General features: G+C 42.0%; 1 protein-coding gene across 1 annotated transcript in view; it reads right to left on the bottom strand.

Moving 5' to 3' along the window:
- TMEM131L (transmembrane 131 like) overlaps positions 1–18,314 on the bottom strand; it is a gene marked incomplete in the record, with an annotated part of 1,995,267 nt that overhangs the window by 1,799,925 nt on the left and 177,028 nt on the right. Inside the window, 1 exon segment of the mRNA XM_044062407.1 lies at positions 1,454–1,522. Within this exon segment, the coding sequence (XP_043918342.1) occupies positions 1,454–1,522 (69 nt within the window).

Genomic DNA, 18,314 nt, shown 5'->3' on the forward strand with positions numbered 1-18,314 from the left:
AAAAAGTCTGAAGTGGATAAGATTTCAACTCATCAGTCATCAACTGACTTGTGTTTATTATAAAAAAAGTTATTACCACTGTAGTGTTTATTAGTGCATTAGCAATAATGCAATTTGCACAGTCTTTTTCTCTGCATGTGTGCAAACAGAGTTAGTACATTTAAGTAAGGGAAGTGTAAGGGTAAGGGTAAAGCAACCACATAGGGACTGGAAGGACTGCAAAGGATTTGCCTCCCTGCAAAAAAATGTTTTTATTAATTTTTCATCATACTGAAGCCTTGGTACTTTTTTGTCTAGCTGAAACTTAATACCTAGTAGAAACTTGTGAGACAGAACAACATACCCCTAATGCCCACAGGTGTATGCTGTACATGGAACCTCAGAAGGACAAGTGAGTAAAGACTGGTGCTGGGATTCAGGAGAGCTGCCACTCAAAGGTACACTAGCTGAGGCCAGCACAAAACATTTCTTAAATGTTCTACATTCAAAAATGAAGCTCACAACCACCAAGTCAAAAATCCTGGTGAAGGGTAACCAGTTGGATTTTAGTGTGGCTGGCTGCTACCCTGTTTAGGGCTGTGGTCTGGTCTTGAGAAGATGCTTCTTTGTCCTCAGTACCATCAATCTGTGACAGCATGACTCAAGAGGCCACACTCTGGGATAGATATTGTATCCAGCAGATTGCCTGGGGAGCAGAACAGTGCAGGAAACAAAAGATTCATACTTTGGGTGAGCACTGAAGGCAAATCTCTCCAAATCCCTTCATCTTTAAGTGATTCTGAAAACTAGCTCAAGCTTGAGTCTTTGCATAGTTAAAGTTAAGCTCACCTCCTGAAAAATCCAGTTAGCCATTGGAAAACTGAACTTGTATCTAAATGATTTATGCATTGAACTGTTCTCAAAATGTCTGTCCTTGTGGAAACACTCTAATGCCTGAGGCTGTGAAGAGCAGCCTCTTGCTGATTTCTGCAAAAAACAGCTGCTTACCTCTGTCAGTCTCCTCGTCATAAAGTAGGCCAATAAATCAAACCTCCACTGTCTTTAACACCCAGAGTGAATTTTTTGCATGTTTTTGGCAGTTTCCAGCACTGAGCATTTCCTCAAGACAGTAAAGGCAATGGTAGTAGGAGTTCTGGCTAGCAAGTAAATGGTCACATGGACTCTTGCGGTACCATTTAGGCATGCACATGCAAGACTTTCCGATGACAGCAAAGATCAAAAGTCAAAAACGAACAACAAGAAAGAAATGGGAGGCGCTAGAAAACCAATGCATGTATAGCTTAGTAAGAAATACCCCACTGTGTATCCCAAAACAATGGATTTACAGAAATAGTGTCAAATTCTGATTGGTGAAGAGAGAACAAACTAAGGACCCATCAAGGACAGTCTTTAAAGTCACAAGACATGCTTCTGATTGTATTTTAGCACCAAATGAGTGTTTTGTGATACTTACTGCGACCCAAAATTTAGCACTGGAGGCTGAAAATACAAGATTTTCCCAGCATGCATATTTGCCGAAGAACTGAAATAAAATAAATAGAAATTAGCAAACTATCGATTTCCAAACAATTAAAACATAGTTTTACTGTAGCAGTAATTAGACATGTACTACATACAACTAAATCAATTAGCATAACTACGTTCTCCTACATTATATGTTTTTTTCCATTCCACAAAGCTTAAGCACAAACAAGTAACCACTACCACTGCAAACAGTTCAACATGTTCCCTTCATGTTTTTGCCCTCCCCACACTAGCAAATCAGACCTCTTTCCTATTACCCTTATGACCCATTAACTCTTCTTAACCAGGTGATTATAGCCAAATTACCAGCAGGGTGGAGTCGAAATGAAGTAGTCCATCACTCCTAAGGTAGTTCAGATTTTTTCATATTTTTGGTCTTCATATGCAATTATATCATCATCCCCAAGTCAGTTAACAGTTTTACACATCTGCATACATACAATAATGCAAATGCCATTTGTGTGTGTGTTATCGCCCCCCCCCCCAGACACAGACACTGACAGAGACACAGACACTCTCTCTCGCGCGCACACACACACACACACACACACACACACACACACACACACACACACACAGAGAGAGAGAGAGAAAATTTGAGAACAACTGCCTATCTCAGGTCTGTGGGGGTTTAAACTCCATTTTCCACTGACTGGTTTGAAGTCCGTGTTACTTTTCCATGGGATAGGCAAACTGCCAGCAAGATCTTCTCCCTCAAGCCTTCAGCATCTGGATCAACCAGTCAAACCTAAGTTTACTAGGTTTCAGTTAGAGCTCCATTTCTCTACATTTATTTATATATTTGCAGTTTGTTTATCAGGATAGTCCATTGGGTGACAAGGAGCCCGGTTTCAATGCAGTCCTGGAAGAAAAGTTCCAGAGAAATACAAACACATAGTACACAAAAGTACAAATCTTTAGTGTACATTTCTAAAGAACATTACAGTGATGATAAAGAACAAATCAACACAAATTTGAATTACAAGAATTGCAATGGATTTTTTTTTGTACATAAGGTAATTATTAGTTGTTAATCAGGTAGGTGCCAGCGTGAATGGGCGTGCCTTCTTTGAAGGTTGGTCGTCGGGCTGGCAACTCGGCACTGTAAAATCCACTGCCAATCATGGGCGGACTGGAGTTCCACTGTGGCGACCCCTAACTGGGAAAAAGCCGAAAGAGTAAGCAAGTCATATGCATCCGTAGTGGTGGAGAAACGAAGGAGGCAGAGGTAGGCACAAGAGTATGAAAAAGTAGGAAGAAAGGGTAGTCAGGTTTAAGTAGGATGGGAGCAAGAACATTTCCATTGTGAAGTAAGGTGTGAGTGCAGTGAGGTTTTGTACAAGGAGAGACTGCTAGTGGTGCGGTTGGGAGAAGGGAGAGAGTTCCAAAGGCGAGCTAGAGAGAAGGACGTGAGGTAGTTCACAGCTGGACATGTCGGTTTGTGCAATTTAATAAGGTTTTGACTATTTGATCTCAGGAGTTTACCTGCTTTATGCATTTCAAAGGTGTTTGCTAGGGAGTGGCAAAGAGATGGGTTATGAATGAGTTTATGTGCTTGGATAAGATGGGTATAAGTTAGGTAGCTCAGGCCAACCTAATTGTTGGAGGGAATTACAGTAGTGGGAAGAGGCTGTGTGACCTGCGGCAAACTTGAATATTTTGTTATAGCAGGATGAGAGTTTTGATTCGAGGGAAGATTGTAGGTTGGTGAGGATAGTTGCTCCATATAAAAGGGAAGAGATAAAGTATGTATTGCCTAGTGTAATCCTGGTGGTGGGAGAGATAAAGTGACTGTTGCAGTAAAGCATGCCAAGTTTTTTGTGGATCTTTTTGATATTTACTTGCAAATGCTTGTCGAATTTTAATTGGTCATCAATGGTTATTCCTAGTAATTTTGCATCAGAGACTATTTCTAGGGGAGTATTATTTTTGCTGGTAATTATGAAGGATTGTATATCTATGGAGGAGGTTTTGGAGGCATTGAGTAGCATAAGTTTTGTTTTAGTTGCATTAAGGGCCAGATGGTTGTCTTGCATCCACTGTTCATTGGAAGAGAAAGAGGCTTGTGCAAGACTGTTGAGAGTTCTGATGGAAGGGGAGGAACAGATAATAGAATCATCTCCATATTGAATGAGGCTGGAGTTTGGAATGGTTTGGTAGAGATCATTTATAAATATGTTAAATAGTAGGGGGCCTAGAATGGAACCTTGGGGGACGTCAGTGGATGTACTAAGGAAGGGTGAGGTAGCTTTTTTCCATTTTACTGCCAGTTGCCTGGCGCAGTTGTCCAAACATCAGTTTGAAACGGTTCACAAAATTACGAGGAGAAAATGTTTTTTTTTTTTCTCTTTTAAAACAACCTGCTTAGAAAATACAGAGTGTCATTCCAGCATGATGAAAGCTTTGGCTATAAAGTTACCAGTATGAAAACAGTTTCATCGTATTATACAAAGCTGCATCATTTCTAGAAAGAACAATTATAAAATTTGGTCAGATAATAAAACCTACAAATCTTAACATTTTTTTCTAAGAAGAAATACAACCCTTGACACAGACCTTAAGCAAATTCAGCAAGTCTGACCATTACATTTCCTTATATCAGACTGACATCTTGAACAGGCTTCATATCCTGCAGTAAAAACATTACATACATAATTACCAGCAAAAGCTCTATAGGTTAAGGTCTCTACCTGTATTTTAGACAGGAATTATTTTTAATGAACATGAGCATGTCAGCTGCAGCAGAGATCAGTACAGCCACTTCCTGAAACGTACTGCAAAGTTCAAAGCCAAGAGTTCCATGCAACTTCTTCCATGCCACCATATACTATGAAAGATAATAAATGACTGCTGTAGCCAGGTAACCCAAGTGAACTGTATCAACATCATCATCATAAGCTAATTAGGGAGTCTATACTGTTAACTTAGTATATAGTTAATTTCTCCTGAATATCTTGATCTACCGATGCTAATGTCATCCACAAACACCTAGGAATGTATGGGATCCATTTAACACAAACCCTGGGAGATGTCACTTCACACAGACATCTCATCAAATTTTGTGCCACTCTAGCTTTCTGCCAGCTCCTGTTTAACCACTCCCAAATCCAAATGAAACTGGTCGACAGACTGCAAGGTTTAGTAGCCAGTTTTAAGCAGGATATAATAATAAATGCATTTTTAAAGTCAAGTTCTATATCCCAAGAGGCCCCATAATCACTTATAGATTCATAGGTGTTTACTAGGCTAACGAACACAAGGGCCTTTTTAAGCCTAACAATATATCTCAAATTTCTAACAAGTTCTGGCACTCTTAGAAGGTGTAAGCAGGGGCTTGGAAGATGAAACATTTACAAGCAAGGGCCTGGGAGATGAACCATTTACAGGCTGCCTGTGTCAATTAGAGATGCAGGTGCCAAACTAGGAATTAATTTCCTGTTCCTCATCCAATTACCCAAGTTACACATTAATTCGGTTAGGGAGGAACTCTGCTTCACATGGATGGGGAGCCTGTTCCAGAGAAAGGGCAGTCTCTGGGACACATACACCTCCAGCAGGTCCTATTTATATCACAGGCAAGGTTCAAGTCTTTAGAATGGGTAATTCTGGTGCTGTATGATTTGCGGATATGCAGGTGGTCCATCAGAGTGGGGTTTGACAATGTCTTGTAAGCCAGGCATACATCTCCCCTCAACACCCTGTAGGAGGCAGAATACAGGGATAGGGCCTTGAGATTGTCTGCACAGGACATGTTACTTATGACCTTATTCTTTTAGTGAGGAACCTTTGTGGTCATTCCAACTGTTTGATATGCCTGGTTAGGTACATACCAACAGGGGCACTGGACTAAATGAGAGATATGATGAATGCCGAATAGAGTGGAACAATGACTTCCTTGGAAGTAGATGGCATAGATGTCATACCTTTGTTTATAAGTCGAACAACACAGAATGATCTCCTCACTACTGTAGACACGTGGTCAAAGACTAGGTTGCTGTTTATGTGTGTCCCCAAGTTCCTGGCTACTGGGTCAACTCTTAGGGATGTGTTCTCAATATAACAGTTACCAGGGGTGGATGACTTCCCAAATGAGACTATTTATATTTCTTGGCATTTAGTTTTAGTCCATGGCTCTTTTTACCAGTTATTTGTCCGTGTCAGCCCTTCCTGGTTAACATCTGTGTTGGTGGGGGATTTTGATTGCTCCTAATTTGCAAACATAGGATCACAGAAGGTTACTAGTCTAATGACCCCAGAGCCCTTACAAGCCCAGCCATGTATTACCCTTATTTCCATAATCAGGACCTATCACCCCTGTCCAAGAGGGACACAGGTGGAACACCTGGGGTGAATTTACGGTTACCCAGCCAATTGTCCAGATTGCATTTGAAGATGGCCAATGAAGTACTCTGCTTGACATGAAGCGGGAGTCTGTTCCAAAGGTGTGGTAACCTCTGGGAGACAAACCTGTCCCTCCAGTAGGTTCTGTTAAAGTCCCATACCAGGTTAAGGCCATTAGAGCAAGTAACCCGTGTACCATTTGACTTATGGATATACAGCATTTCCAATAAAGCAGGGTCAAAGATTGCCTTATATACAAGGCAGAGATTGCCTCTGAGTAGTCTGTATGAAACAGACTAAAGTGATAGTGATTTCAGATGACCCTCATTGGACAGATGCCGAAAAATGTGACTTGTCCTTGTGAGGAACTTTTGTGGTGTCTCCAATTGCTGCAGATGCTTGGAAAGGTACACACCAAAAGGGGTATTGTACTCAATTATTGGCAGGATGAGGGAAGAGTACAGGGAAGTTATAACTTTTTTTCTGAAGGCAATGTCCCTACTTATGAGATGAGCAAAATAGAATGCCCTTCTTACCACTGTAGTGACATTTTGATCAAAGGTAAGGTTGCTGTCAACCTGTGTGCCCAGGTCTCTCACCACTGAGTGCGTACTTAGGGTGTTGTAATTGATGTGGTAGTTAGCATTAACATCACTCTTACCAAAAGGGATAATATATTTTTTTGCATTGAGTTCAAGGCCATGACTTTGACACCAGTCATTTGTTTGTGTAAGATCCCTCTTGTAGGATGCTGACATAGTTTGGAGATTCTATGACCACTCCCAGTTTGCAGTCATCAGCAAACTTTGCAAGCCACAGACCTTTAGTTTTAGCTTGCAATTTGGAGAAATAGATTCCGAACAGTAGAGGTCCCAGAACTGATCTCTGTGGAACACCACTGATTACAGTTCTGCTGCTGGAGGTGGATTCCCCTATTTTAACTACATGGGTTCTACCAGTGAGCCAGTTAGTGACCCATCTAATGATATACAGGTTGGTAACTAGCTGGGTGAGTTTGTCAATTATGCCTGAGTGAGGGATTGTGTCTAAAGCCCTGGTTAAGTCTAGACAGGCTGTATGCACAGATTTCCCCTCATCAAGGGCCTCAGTGACTCTCTTGAAGAAGCCTACCAGGTTTAACAGGCATGAGCTCCCTTTGACAAATCCAAATTGAGTACAGTCAAATTTGTGGAGGGAGGTTACCAATGTCATTGTTGATGAGGTCCATGATGATTCTCTCCATGGCCTTGCAGATAAGGCTAGTCAGACTAATAGGTCTATAGTTCCTGGGGTAAATGGAAGCACCACTTTTGTACAAGGAGATAATGGTGGCCTTTTTCCATTCGGCTTGGACGAAGCCAGTGCTTAAGGCTATGATTGAAAAGGGTACCCAATGGCAATGCTTAAGTCTTGTTTAAGTCCGTGTAGGATGCAGCCTGGGATGTTATCAGGTTCCATGGATGCTGTGTTTTTGACCTTAGACAGGGGGTTCAAGACCTGCTCTTTAGAGATACAGGAAATGGTAGGGATGTCTTGGGGTAAGTGTGGTGGGGAAAAGGGAGTAAAGTTTTCACAGAACCTGTCGGCTAACAGGTTAGCAATGTCCACAGGTGCGGTATATGTGGTATCATTAACTACCAGTTCGGCACAAATCTGACCCTTTAATTTTAGGTTACACATGTAACTAAAGAATACTTTACAGTTGCCCTTAGTTGAGGAAGCTAATCTGAATTCGTAGTTAGCTTTGGAGGACTTCACAAGGAGTCTTATGTGCTTGTTTAAGCTGAGGAGGGAGTGTTTCCAATTTGGGCTTGCTCTCTCTTACACTTAGACGGCAATTTCTTCCTCTTATTGTAAAGCCTGTTAATGGCAGTTGTCCACCAGACAGATTTGCTCTTCCATGAGGAGCTTGTCTTGGTCCTGTCAGGTATGGCCAAGTCAATACAGTTGTTCAGGTGTTTGTATAAAGCATTTGTGTAGAACTCTGCATAGTTGCCAGTTCCATCTGAGGGAGAAGGTGCAGTGAAACTATTTATACCATCTGCAAATTCAGTCAGCCAGAGGTCACTGACATTGGCCTTGACTTCAAAGAAGTAAATACCAAAAAGGAGCAGTCTCAGAAGCGATCCCTGAGGAACTCCACTTGTGAATGGCCTCCTTGAAGATGTGGACTCCCCAGTTCTAACTCCCTGGGTCCTATCTTTGAACCATCTGGCTATCCACAGAGTGACATAAGGGTTTATGCCTAGCCTCTTGAGTTTGTCAACAACACCCAGTGGGGTACTGTGTCAAATGACTTGTTCAGGTCAAGGTAGGCAGTGTGAAGCATTCTGCCCTCATCCATTGCTTTGGTGACCTTCTCAAAGAAGTTGATCGAGTTAGGTAGGCATGACCTGCCCCCTGACAAACCAAATTCCTACGTCATTATCGATCATCTCCATGATAATTCTTTCTATGGCTTTGCATATGAAACCAGTGAAACTTGTGGGTCTGCTGTTTTTAGGCTCTATAGATGGTCCACCTTTGTGCAAAGGGATGACTGCTGCTGTTCTCCATTCATGAGATGCAAAGCATTTTTGGAGGTTACAGTTAAACAGAAATTCCAGAGGGACTGAAAGGTCATGTTTCATGCTATTCAGAAGGCTTCCTGGGATATTGTCTGGGCCCACTTAAGTGTTCTTGGCCTTAAAGAGTGCATTAAGAACCCCTTCCTACTGATAGCTGGGGGAGTTGCATTTGATGGAATTTCCTGAGAGAAGATTGAGGGGGGGAGAGGGGAACAGTTGGAGGTCACTTTGTCAGTTTTCTATATCTTCTGGCTTTTAAATTTGGGAGGGGGTTCTAATACCATGACAGGAATGGACCCCATTCTTAAATCAAAGTATGATTAAAGTTCATGAAATTAGTGTTGTTTCAAACTTTGATGTTAGCCAGATGTGCTCTTCGAGACGCTCACAATGTGCCCAGTAATGACTCTTTCTGCAAGTGGTACGGAGTTAGACTTATAAGTAACATATCCAATTAAGACTGTAAATTTCTTTTTATAAGACCCATTGCTCCTACTACTCTTGGAACCGTCTGGTTATCCTTCTTCCACATTGGCCTCATTTCTGCCTGCAAATCCTGGTATTTTATGACTTGGTCTCTCTCTGTACGTAAGACACTGTAGTCACTGGGTGTAACAATTTCAATAATCAATGCTACTTTTGTCTTCTTTTCATGGACTACTACAGATTTTTTTTTGCATCTGTTTTTTGAACCGTTGGTGATGCGTGATCCCATCTGATATAAACTTCAGCATTTTCTATACTGCTTTCTGGCTCGTGACTCCAGTGTTTTTTGTTTGCACAATCCCCAATGCAACAATCTTGCCACATTATATATTATAGCAACAACCCACGCTTGGGTGTGGGTAATGCTGGATTTACCCATGGTTGGTGTGGTTTGGTCACGAGGGTGAACATTATTTAAGAAATAAAATACTTACTTTTCTTAAATAATGGCATTGTATAATGCCTCCTTGCTGCCCTTCCACAGCTGTCTGGTATTCTGCAGCAGTTCTGATGTACTGTGCATGCGTATGCTTATGCAGTACATCAGAGCTGTGGGTGGAAGCAACGGAGAAAGCAAGATCTCCGCTGCTTTTTACAAACTGTCTCGCTATGTTAAAGGAGTTTAACATAGTGAGACAGCTTTAACAAAAGCAACGGAGAATCTCCGTTGCTTTTTTTAAAGCTGTCTCGCTATGTTAAAGTTTAACATAGCGAGACAGCTTTAAAAAAAGCAACGAAGAAAGGAAGATCTCCGTTACTTTTTTTAAAGCTGTCTCGTTATGTTAAACTCCTTTAACATAGCGAGACAGTGTCTAAACAGCAACGGAGATCTTGCATTCTCAATTGCTGTAAAAAAAGACTAGTACTAATGAAAAAAGTCCAGGCGACCGGACCTTTTTCCATTAGTGCAAGTCTGATTTACAACATGCACGCTGACCAATCAGCGTGCACATTTTCGAATATTAATGGGGAGTCGTTGTATAATATGTCTTTTAGTATACAGTCCTTCTGCCCATTAGTACATCACAACCAGAAACAAGATGTGCAACTGTTTCCAATTCTGTTTTACAAAAACCTACATTTGTCTGTTTCTCCCACATCTTCAATGGACTTGGTAAACCAACATGTACGTAGTTCACTGTCTTGGGCCACCATTATTAAACTTTCACCTTTTGGTTTAATTTCACCTCTTCTTAACCGTTCCTGCATTAAATCCTGATCAACATGAGGTTATTCCAAGGGTGTTCTATGCTTGCAACTATACTTACACATTTTCCACATTTCTTGCCTTCTCATCTGATCCTTCATCTTATATTCTTTAGTTTTTTTGGGACATTCAGTTCCTGCCTGATTTTTATCAACTTCTGGTTTGAATCAACTTCTGGTTTGATTTCCATTCCTGCTGGATGCTAATATACTTCTGCTAAACTAAGAGAGAAGTAATCTTAGACTTATTCTCCTCATGTTTCAAAGCTTTCACTACATTTGGATCTTGTGAGGCCAGCAGATATGTATGCAGTCCCACAATTGCAGATCTATACATGTAATCAATTGCAAGGAGGCCTATACCTCCTTCAGAATGGGGAATATATAATCTTCGTATGCAAACATCTTTATAAATCATTTGATAAGCATGAAGCATTCTCCTTGTTTTCCTGTCCAACCTATCAAACACATTTTGGAGCTAGTCAATCACTCCAAAAAGTACAGTTGTGTACCTACCATAAATGTAGATGTTCGAGTGTATTCACTGTTGCAGTCATCACTCTTGGGTTATCCTGCTGGCAGGCTACCCGCAGTCGGCCAGAATTCCAAAGTCTAGGTCCGGCGTCGGTTGCTGTCGCCTCTTCCCTGACGTCAGTGCGCCAGGGGTATAAAAGATGCAGCAGACGCCATTTTCTTCAGTTTTTCTTGCCCCAGATGTCAAGTGCCCCCAAAATGGTAGGCTAAAAAAAATTATGCCAATAATTATGCATGCAGTAAAATAAACATTTCCTTCATCTACAAGCAAATACACCACATAGGTTGTATAAGATAGAGAAGTATAGGTAAGTCCCAGCAAAGAAAAGGGGGGTGGTGGGTGGGTAACCTGGACTGCAACAGTGAATACACTCGAACATCTACATTTATGGTAGGTACACAACTGTACTATGTTCATCGTGTTTCACTGTTGCAGTCATTACTCTTGGGTTGAATCCCAAAGCTGAGGTTGGGTGGCTGGGCCTAAATAGGATTAGGAGAAGCTATAAGGCCTTGCAGAACTGCAGTGGCGAAGCCTGCTCTGGATTTAAAGTAGAGAGATAAATGGTAGTGCTTTGTAAAAGTGTGCACCGAACTCCAAGTTGCAGCCTCTAAAAATGTCTTTGGTTGGTACTCCTCTGAGAAAGGCTGCTGAAGTGGCTGCTGCCCTGGTAGAATGAGGCCTAATGCCCTTGGGCACTGACTTGCCATGTAGTGAGTAGCAGAAACGAATGCAGTGGCCTATCCATTTTGAAATAGTCTGTTTTGAGATAGGCTTTCCCTTGAGATCCTGCAGCATATGCCACTAAAAGTTGCTCAGTTTTTCTGAAAGCTTTAGTTCTGTCCAAGTAGAAGCATAGTGGTCTGTGTATGTCCAAGGACTGCAGAAGTCTCTCACCCTTATTCTGTGGGTTTGGATAAAAGGTAGGCAAATGAATGGTTTGGTTAAGGGCCACACTGGACACCACCTTAGGCATAAGTGTTGGGTTCGTTGTTAGAGAAACCCTGTCTGGATGGAAAATGATGAAAGGTTCCACAGCCATGAGTGCTTGCAACTCTGAAACTCGTCTTGCAGAGGTTATTGCTAGGAGCAGAGCTGTTTTCCAAGATAAAAACTTTATATCAGCTGTATTGGCTGGCTCAAAAGGCGGCAGTGTGAGTTTTTCCAAGACATAATTGAGGTCCCATGTAGGTATTGGGGCTCTCCTTGGCGGTCTTATGTTTTTGGCCCCTCTGAGGTACTGCCTTAGCAACGGATGGGAAAAAATAGGAGGTTCCGTATTGTAATGAGCTGAAATGGCAGAGGCATGAATTTTAATTGATGAAAAGGATAGACCTTTGTCCAGCATCTCAGTTAGGTATTGTAAAATCTGAGGAATATTTGGTACAGATGTGTCAATTCCTTGTGCCTGGTTCCAAGCACAGAATCTTTTCCATTTTTCTGCATAAGATTTTCTGGTACTAGGCCTCCTGGCCTCCAAAATAACATCCATCACTGCTTTAGAGAGAGGTGTGTTTTGAGTGGTTACATTATCCGCTATGCTGCCAGATTTAGGGTCCTGATTTGGCTGTGCAGAATCTGATTGTTTCGCTGGGTCAGTAAGTGAGAAATTAGAGGCAATGTCCAGGCTGGGCCTTGAGACAAGCTTTTTAGGATTGGGTACCAGTGCTGGCGTGGCCAGTCTGGGGCAATCAGAATCATTCTTGACTTCTCTTGTCTGACCTTTAGGAGGTACCTTGGGGAGGAGAGGCAGAGGAGGAAAGGCATATGCTGTTAGACTTTTCCAGCTGAATGACAGAGCATCCACTTTCCATGCTTGCTTGTGATAAGTCCTTGTGCAGAATTTCTGTAGTTAGCAGTTGTGAGGGGAGGCAAATAGATCTATGTCTGGGCATCCCCATTCCTTTGTTATCATGTTGAAGACTTGTGGATCCAGTTTCCACTCATGGGGATCCGTGAGGTTTCTGCTTAGCTCGTCTGCCAGAGTATTGTTCTTTCCTGGCAGGAATTGTGCTTGCAGGTGTACTTGATAAGTCAATGCTGTGTCCCACAAAGTCATGGCTTGTTTGCAGAGGGGGTAGGAATGTGTGCCTCCCTGCTTGTTTATGTACCACATGACTGTAATATTGTCCGTCCTTATCAGTAGTTGTCCTGGATGGAGTAGATCCTTGAAAGCTGTCAGGGCATTCTGTACAGCTAGCATCTCTTTTTGATTGATATGTAGATGCATTTGGCTTGTGGACCATATGCCCTGAATACATTTTCCTGCCATGTGTGCTCCCCAGGCATAATCTGATGCATCTGTTGTTATTGACTGCCTGGCTGTGGGTAGAGTGAATGGCTGTCCCTTGCTGAGGTGACAGGCATGTGCCCATAATCGAAACTTCTGTTGCAGGCAAGGAATGAGGGTAATTAATGCTTCCAGGCTTTGACAATGTTGAGTCCAGACACTTTTTAGGTACCATTGAAGTTTTCTCATATGCAGTCTGGCATATGGAATTAGTAGAATGCAGGATGCCATGAAGCCCAAAGCCTGCAGAATTTTTCTTGCAGATAACTAGGTCTTTGTTGCCAACATTTTGAAGTAAGAAATTAGTTGCCTTTGTTTGTCTGGCATGAGATAAGCCATCTGGGCAGTTGTATTTAAGCTTGCACCCAGGAATATTATCTCTTGAGAGGGCACTCATTTTGATTTCTTTTCGTTTACTGTGTACCCTAGGCAAATTAATAATCTTTTTACGAACGCCAGATGCTTTAGTAGAGTGTCCTTGTTCTCTGCTTGTATAAGGCAGTTGTCCAAGTAAGGATAAATTTGAATTCCTCTTTGTCTGCAAAATGCAATTACTGGTGCAGGGCGCGGTAGATAAGCCAAAGGGCAGTGCAGAGAATTGGTAGTGCATTGAGCCAGCTATGAATCTGAGGTATCTTCTGCAAGCTTGTCTGATTGGGATATGCAGGTATGCCTCTTTTAGGTCCAAAGTTACAAGCCAAGCCTTCTTGCCCAGCATGGGCAGAAGCTGCTGCAGAGTTAACATTTTGAATTTTGGAACGTCCAGAAATGTGTTTAGAAAAGACAGGTCCCAGTATTGGTCTCCAGGCTTTGTCCTTTCTGGGTACCAAGAAAAGTCTTGAGTAAAATCCTTGTCCCTGCTCTTGCTGTGGTACTTGCTGAATGGCCCTCATGTTCATAAGGGATGAAACGTGTTTTTGTGCCTCTGCCCATTGATTGCGTGGCAAGTTTGGCATACCTTTTGCCTTTGGCAGGGTGTGAAAGTGAAACCTGTAGCCCTGGGACACTATATTCTATACCCATTTGTCCTGGGTGATCATGTGCCAATTTTGAGAGAAAAGTGCTAGTTTTCCCCCTAAGGGGGCTGCAAGAAGGTAAGTGCTTGGTGCTGGCAGAGGCAAGTCATTGGGACTGTTTCCTGTATGACTATGCTTTGTCTTCTCCACTTTTGGAGGTAGAAGCGCCCCACTGTTTAGGCCTGTATGAGACCTGGGGCTGGTATCTGCCTCTGGGTCGTCTGTATCTGCCTCTTTGTGGCCTGTCTGACACTGGAAAGGACCAATTCTTTGTAGGCCAGTTCCTGCTAAATCTTGGTGGCTGAACCTGTAAAAAATCCTTTACTGTTTGCATAGATTTCGCTTTGCCTCCATTTTCTTCAAAACCACCTCTGCTTTAACACCAAATAAAGTATCATGCTGTAATGGAGCATCTAATAATTTTGCTTTAACATGATCAGGCAGATTTTGTTCCTTTAACCAAGCATGCCTGCTAATGACAGAACCCGTAACTGCGGCCCTGCAGGAGGCCTCCAGAGAATCAAAACCACATTGCAATGTATGCTTTCCCACTTGTTCAGTTGCATGCAATAAATCCTGCATTTCCTTATTTTCTGCACAATCAGAATTAGCCAACATTTTCTGTTTTAACAGTGACACTAAGTATTGCTGATATTTAATCATATGAAATTGACAATTTAAAGCCCTCACAGCCAAAGTAGCAGAAGTGTAAACCTTTTTCCCCAATCTGTCTAGTGCCCTTGAATCCCTGTCAGAAGGAATAGGGTTTTTTGCAGTAGCGGCCTTAACCCCTTTGGGACCCTGAGAAATAGTTTCTGGGTCAGCGGCAGGATTTTTATAAAGAAATGTATGTGAATCTGGAACCCTGTAGTATCTGTCTGGTTTAACAGGAGATGGAGGTAAGGAGTCTGGAGAAAGGCCGGACTCTGAAAATACATCTTCTACAATGTCTAGCACAGGGGGAATAGCAAGCGGCCTGTGCTGAGGAAGTAAAAGAAAATCTCTAAGCCTTTTCTTTGATTCTGAGTAATCTTGGCTCTCCCAGTGGAAGTGCTCCCTCATGGTATGCAGGGTTTCCCCAAAAGAATAATCCTCAGGAGGAGACGCTGAAGGAATGGATTCTTCAGCATCAGAATCCTCATAGGGAGGAAGAGAGTATTCCTGTACAGAAGAGGAGTCAGAGGAAATGGAAACTTGATCTGAAGAGTCATAGTCTGTCTCTTGCCTAGGCCTCTTTTCAGGAGGGGGATGAGAACCCCTGATCAAGGTAATATGGTCTTCGGCCATTTTGAGCATCTGTTTCTTAGGCATGGAAGTTTGTCCTGGAGAATTCTGTACTTGTTTCTTTGTCTTTAAAGCTGCTTTAGTCTTTGCTTTAGAAGCTGAAGTAGGCTTTACATATAACTGTGTAGGTCTGAAAACACCCTCAGAAGCCGATGCCTGCTCAGTGGCTCCGGATCCATCTGAGGGAATGATTTCCGAGTGTCCAATACCTTGAGTATCCAGAGGCCTAGCTGGCTCCACGTAAGAGTCGTCAGCGGCCTGTGGCTCTCAGGTAGCGGGCGTCAGGGGCTGCGAAAGCGCCTGAGAACCGGCGACTGGCTTAGCGGAAGCCTCATCGTCGGTTTTGGATCTCAGATGCCTGTCCTCCTCTTTTTCCTTGCGTTTTTTTTAGAAACTCCGGTCGTCAGCTGTTCCGACGGCATTATATAATTGAATTTTCGGCCAGAGTAATGAAAAGCAAAATCAAACCGACGCTTAATAGTGCATTGGTTGAATCTAGCACAAAACCGACAGCTAGTAACGTTATGATCAGGGCCTAGGCAAGGAATATAGTAAGAATGAAAATCCTTATGAGGTATTTGCTTCCCACAAGAAATACAATTGTTAACTTTTTCTGACATCGGTCTGGAGCAAGAAAAAAGTTTCTCCAACGGGGTACTTAGCTTTAATGAAGACTTCGGATCTCAAATTCGTCTGTAAAAATCTCAGGAGTCGGCCGACCGGCACTTGTGAACTGCTTTTGCTTCGGGCACCACGCGGCAAGAAAGACTGAAGAAAATGGCGTCGGCTGCATCTTTTATACCCCTGGCGCACTGACGTCAGGGAAGAGGCGACAGCAACCGAAGCCGGACCTAGACTTTTGAATTCTGGCCGACTGCGGGTAGCCTGCCAGCAGGATAACCCAAGAGTAATGACTGCAACAGTGAAACACGATGAACATCTGTAAGTTAGCACAGGAAAAGCAAACTGGTTTACAGCTTGGATTTTATTCCTAGATGTCAATGCTGTGTTCAATATTAATTTAAGCTTTCTAAAATATTCCTTACTTTTATTCACATTTGTTCATGTTTTACTGTTGATCTTTCATCAATTCCAAAATATTTATACACTTCCTCTTGCCAAGTTCTTTTATATCACATTCTTGTCCCAAACTGTTTTCTTGGTGCCTACAGCTTTCTTGCTTTAAAGTAGATGCGTCCAACCTGCGGCCCTCAGAGCTCTGCCATGCGGCCCTCTACCTCTAACTCCAGCATCGATGTATGCATGCCCCAGAACACTTTTTTGTTGTGTTTTTCGTGGCCGTGACCTGTAACTTTAACATCGGTGTGCGCATGCACCAAAGCATCCTTCTAGTTTTGAGTTTTTTGTGCCAAAGAAAGGTCTGTGTGTTCGCGCCATTATTTAGTGCCAAAGAATCCATGTGTGTGTTCTTGCTGAAGAGGGACTCGTCTATGGATTTGCTGCCATTGCCTTTTAAAGAGACAGCACTTAACCTGTGTTAGGTAAGTATAGTGTGAGTGAGTGCATGCATGAAAGCAGAATGTTTGTGTGCGTGTGTGTGTGTTTATGTGTGCATAACAGAGAGACAGAGAGAGACACATGCACAAAGAGGCTAACGTACAAACAAGTTAGTTCACAAATGCATCCTACATTAAAAGTACACTTTCATTAAATTGCAGCTTTTCTGACAAGGAGAGTGTTGTATTGAATATGAAATCATACCTCTCAACTGTATGGATTTTTGAAGAATGTCTGGATTTTTGCCTCATCTTCCAATTTGTATCTTTTGCTTAGGAAATAAAAGTAGTCATCCAAGGTAATGCAGTCCCAGGGATTAAGAATGAGACAGCAGCCTAGGGTTAATGGGTCAGTAATGGATTGACTAATGTGGGACTGTAGCATATAAAGTTTATTGTATTTTTTGACAAACAAAAAAATCACCCAGTACTGTCTTGTCATTGGTGGGTTCTAAGCAGTGGTAGATTGGACAACAGTAAACATATCTTTGGTGGATCATCAATACTGGCAAATCAAGTGGGCAGAATGTCATTTTTTAAATGTTGGGGGTTTTAGTGTGTGTGTGTGTGTGTGTGTGTGTGTGTGTGTGTGTGTGTGTGTGTGTGTGTGTGTGTGTGTGTTGTGAGTGCTGCAATAGTAGATGATTATTAAAGACAGAAACTTACAAACTGTGGAGAATATGTTTCTTTGTTTCAAAACCTCATACTTGGGTACTAGGAATGCCAAAAATAGATTTTTTAAGACATGGCTTCTTGCCATTTACAGTGGATGGATATTTACATGTAATGGACAATGTTAGCAGTATGAGTGTGGTCCTGTAGGGATCTGGAGGATGCTAAGTCTACCACTGCCAATGTATTGTAAAGTGACCTGGAAATGGATATTGGGATGTTACTGAAAAAATACAGCAAGTGGGCTTTGAAATGTAGTTTAATTAAACAAAGTGCACTTGCAATTTACAGGCCATAATTTAATTTATTTCAGGTAGTCCAGATCCTGGTAGATTGTATACCATTAGACTTAATTAGGGAGAGGTGTCATTATGTGGAAATAAGCAGACATAGTTTCAGTGAAAGCTCTGTGGTTGTTTGCAGGTAGGAAGTTGCAGTATGTGGAGCCAATGTGTTTTATTATTTTTAATGGATTTGTCATTTCAAAGTATGGTTTTCTTTGTTGCAAAAGAAGGCAGGATTGAATGAGCCATATAATGCTTAACTGACAATAATGGGATAGAAACATTATACGTGATGTATAATGTTTGCAGCTACACTTGTTTCAATGGTGTCTGTGATGCATAACTATTTTTGGGCCTGTGTCCCAATTTTATTTTTCGCTTTGTCCAGAATTCTTGCTCTAAGGTTGAGAGGTATGGTTCCATGCTAAATCAGAAGGTTGTGTTTACCTTGGAAGACCTTTCAGCATAATTATGAGAAACAGAGCATTTTTAATATCTCCACTTATTTCCAATAAAAACTGCCATGTAACCTTGCAAATAACTTTCTTATTACAATACTTTAATTCTTTTGAAATTGACAGGTATGCTTCAT

Source organism: Protopterus annectens, chromosome 2.part1 (genome assembly GCF_019279795.1).
Source record: "Protopterus annectens isolate FY-2018-M chromosome 2.part1, PAN1.0, whole genome shotgun sequence".
NCBI lineage: Eukaryota > Metazoa > Chordata > Ceratodontiformes > Protopteridae > Protopterus > Protopterus annectens.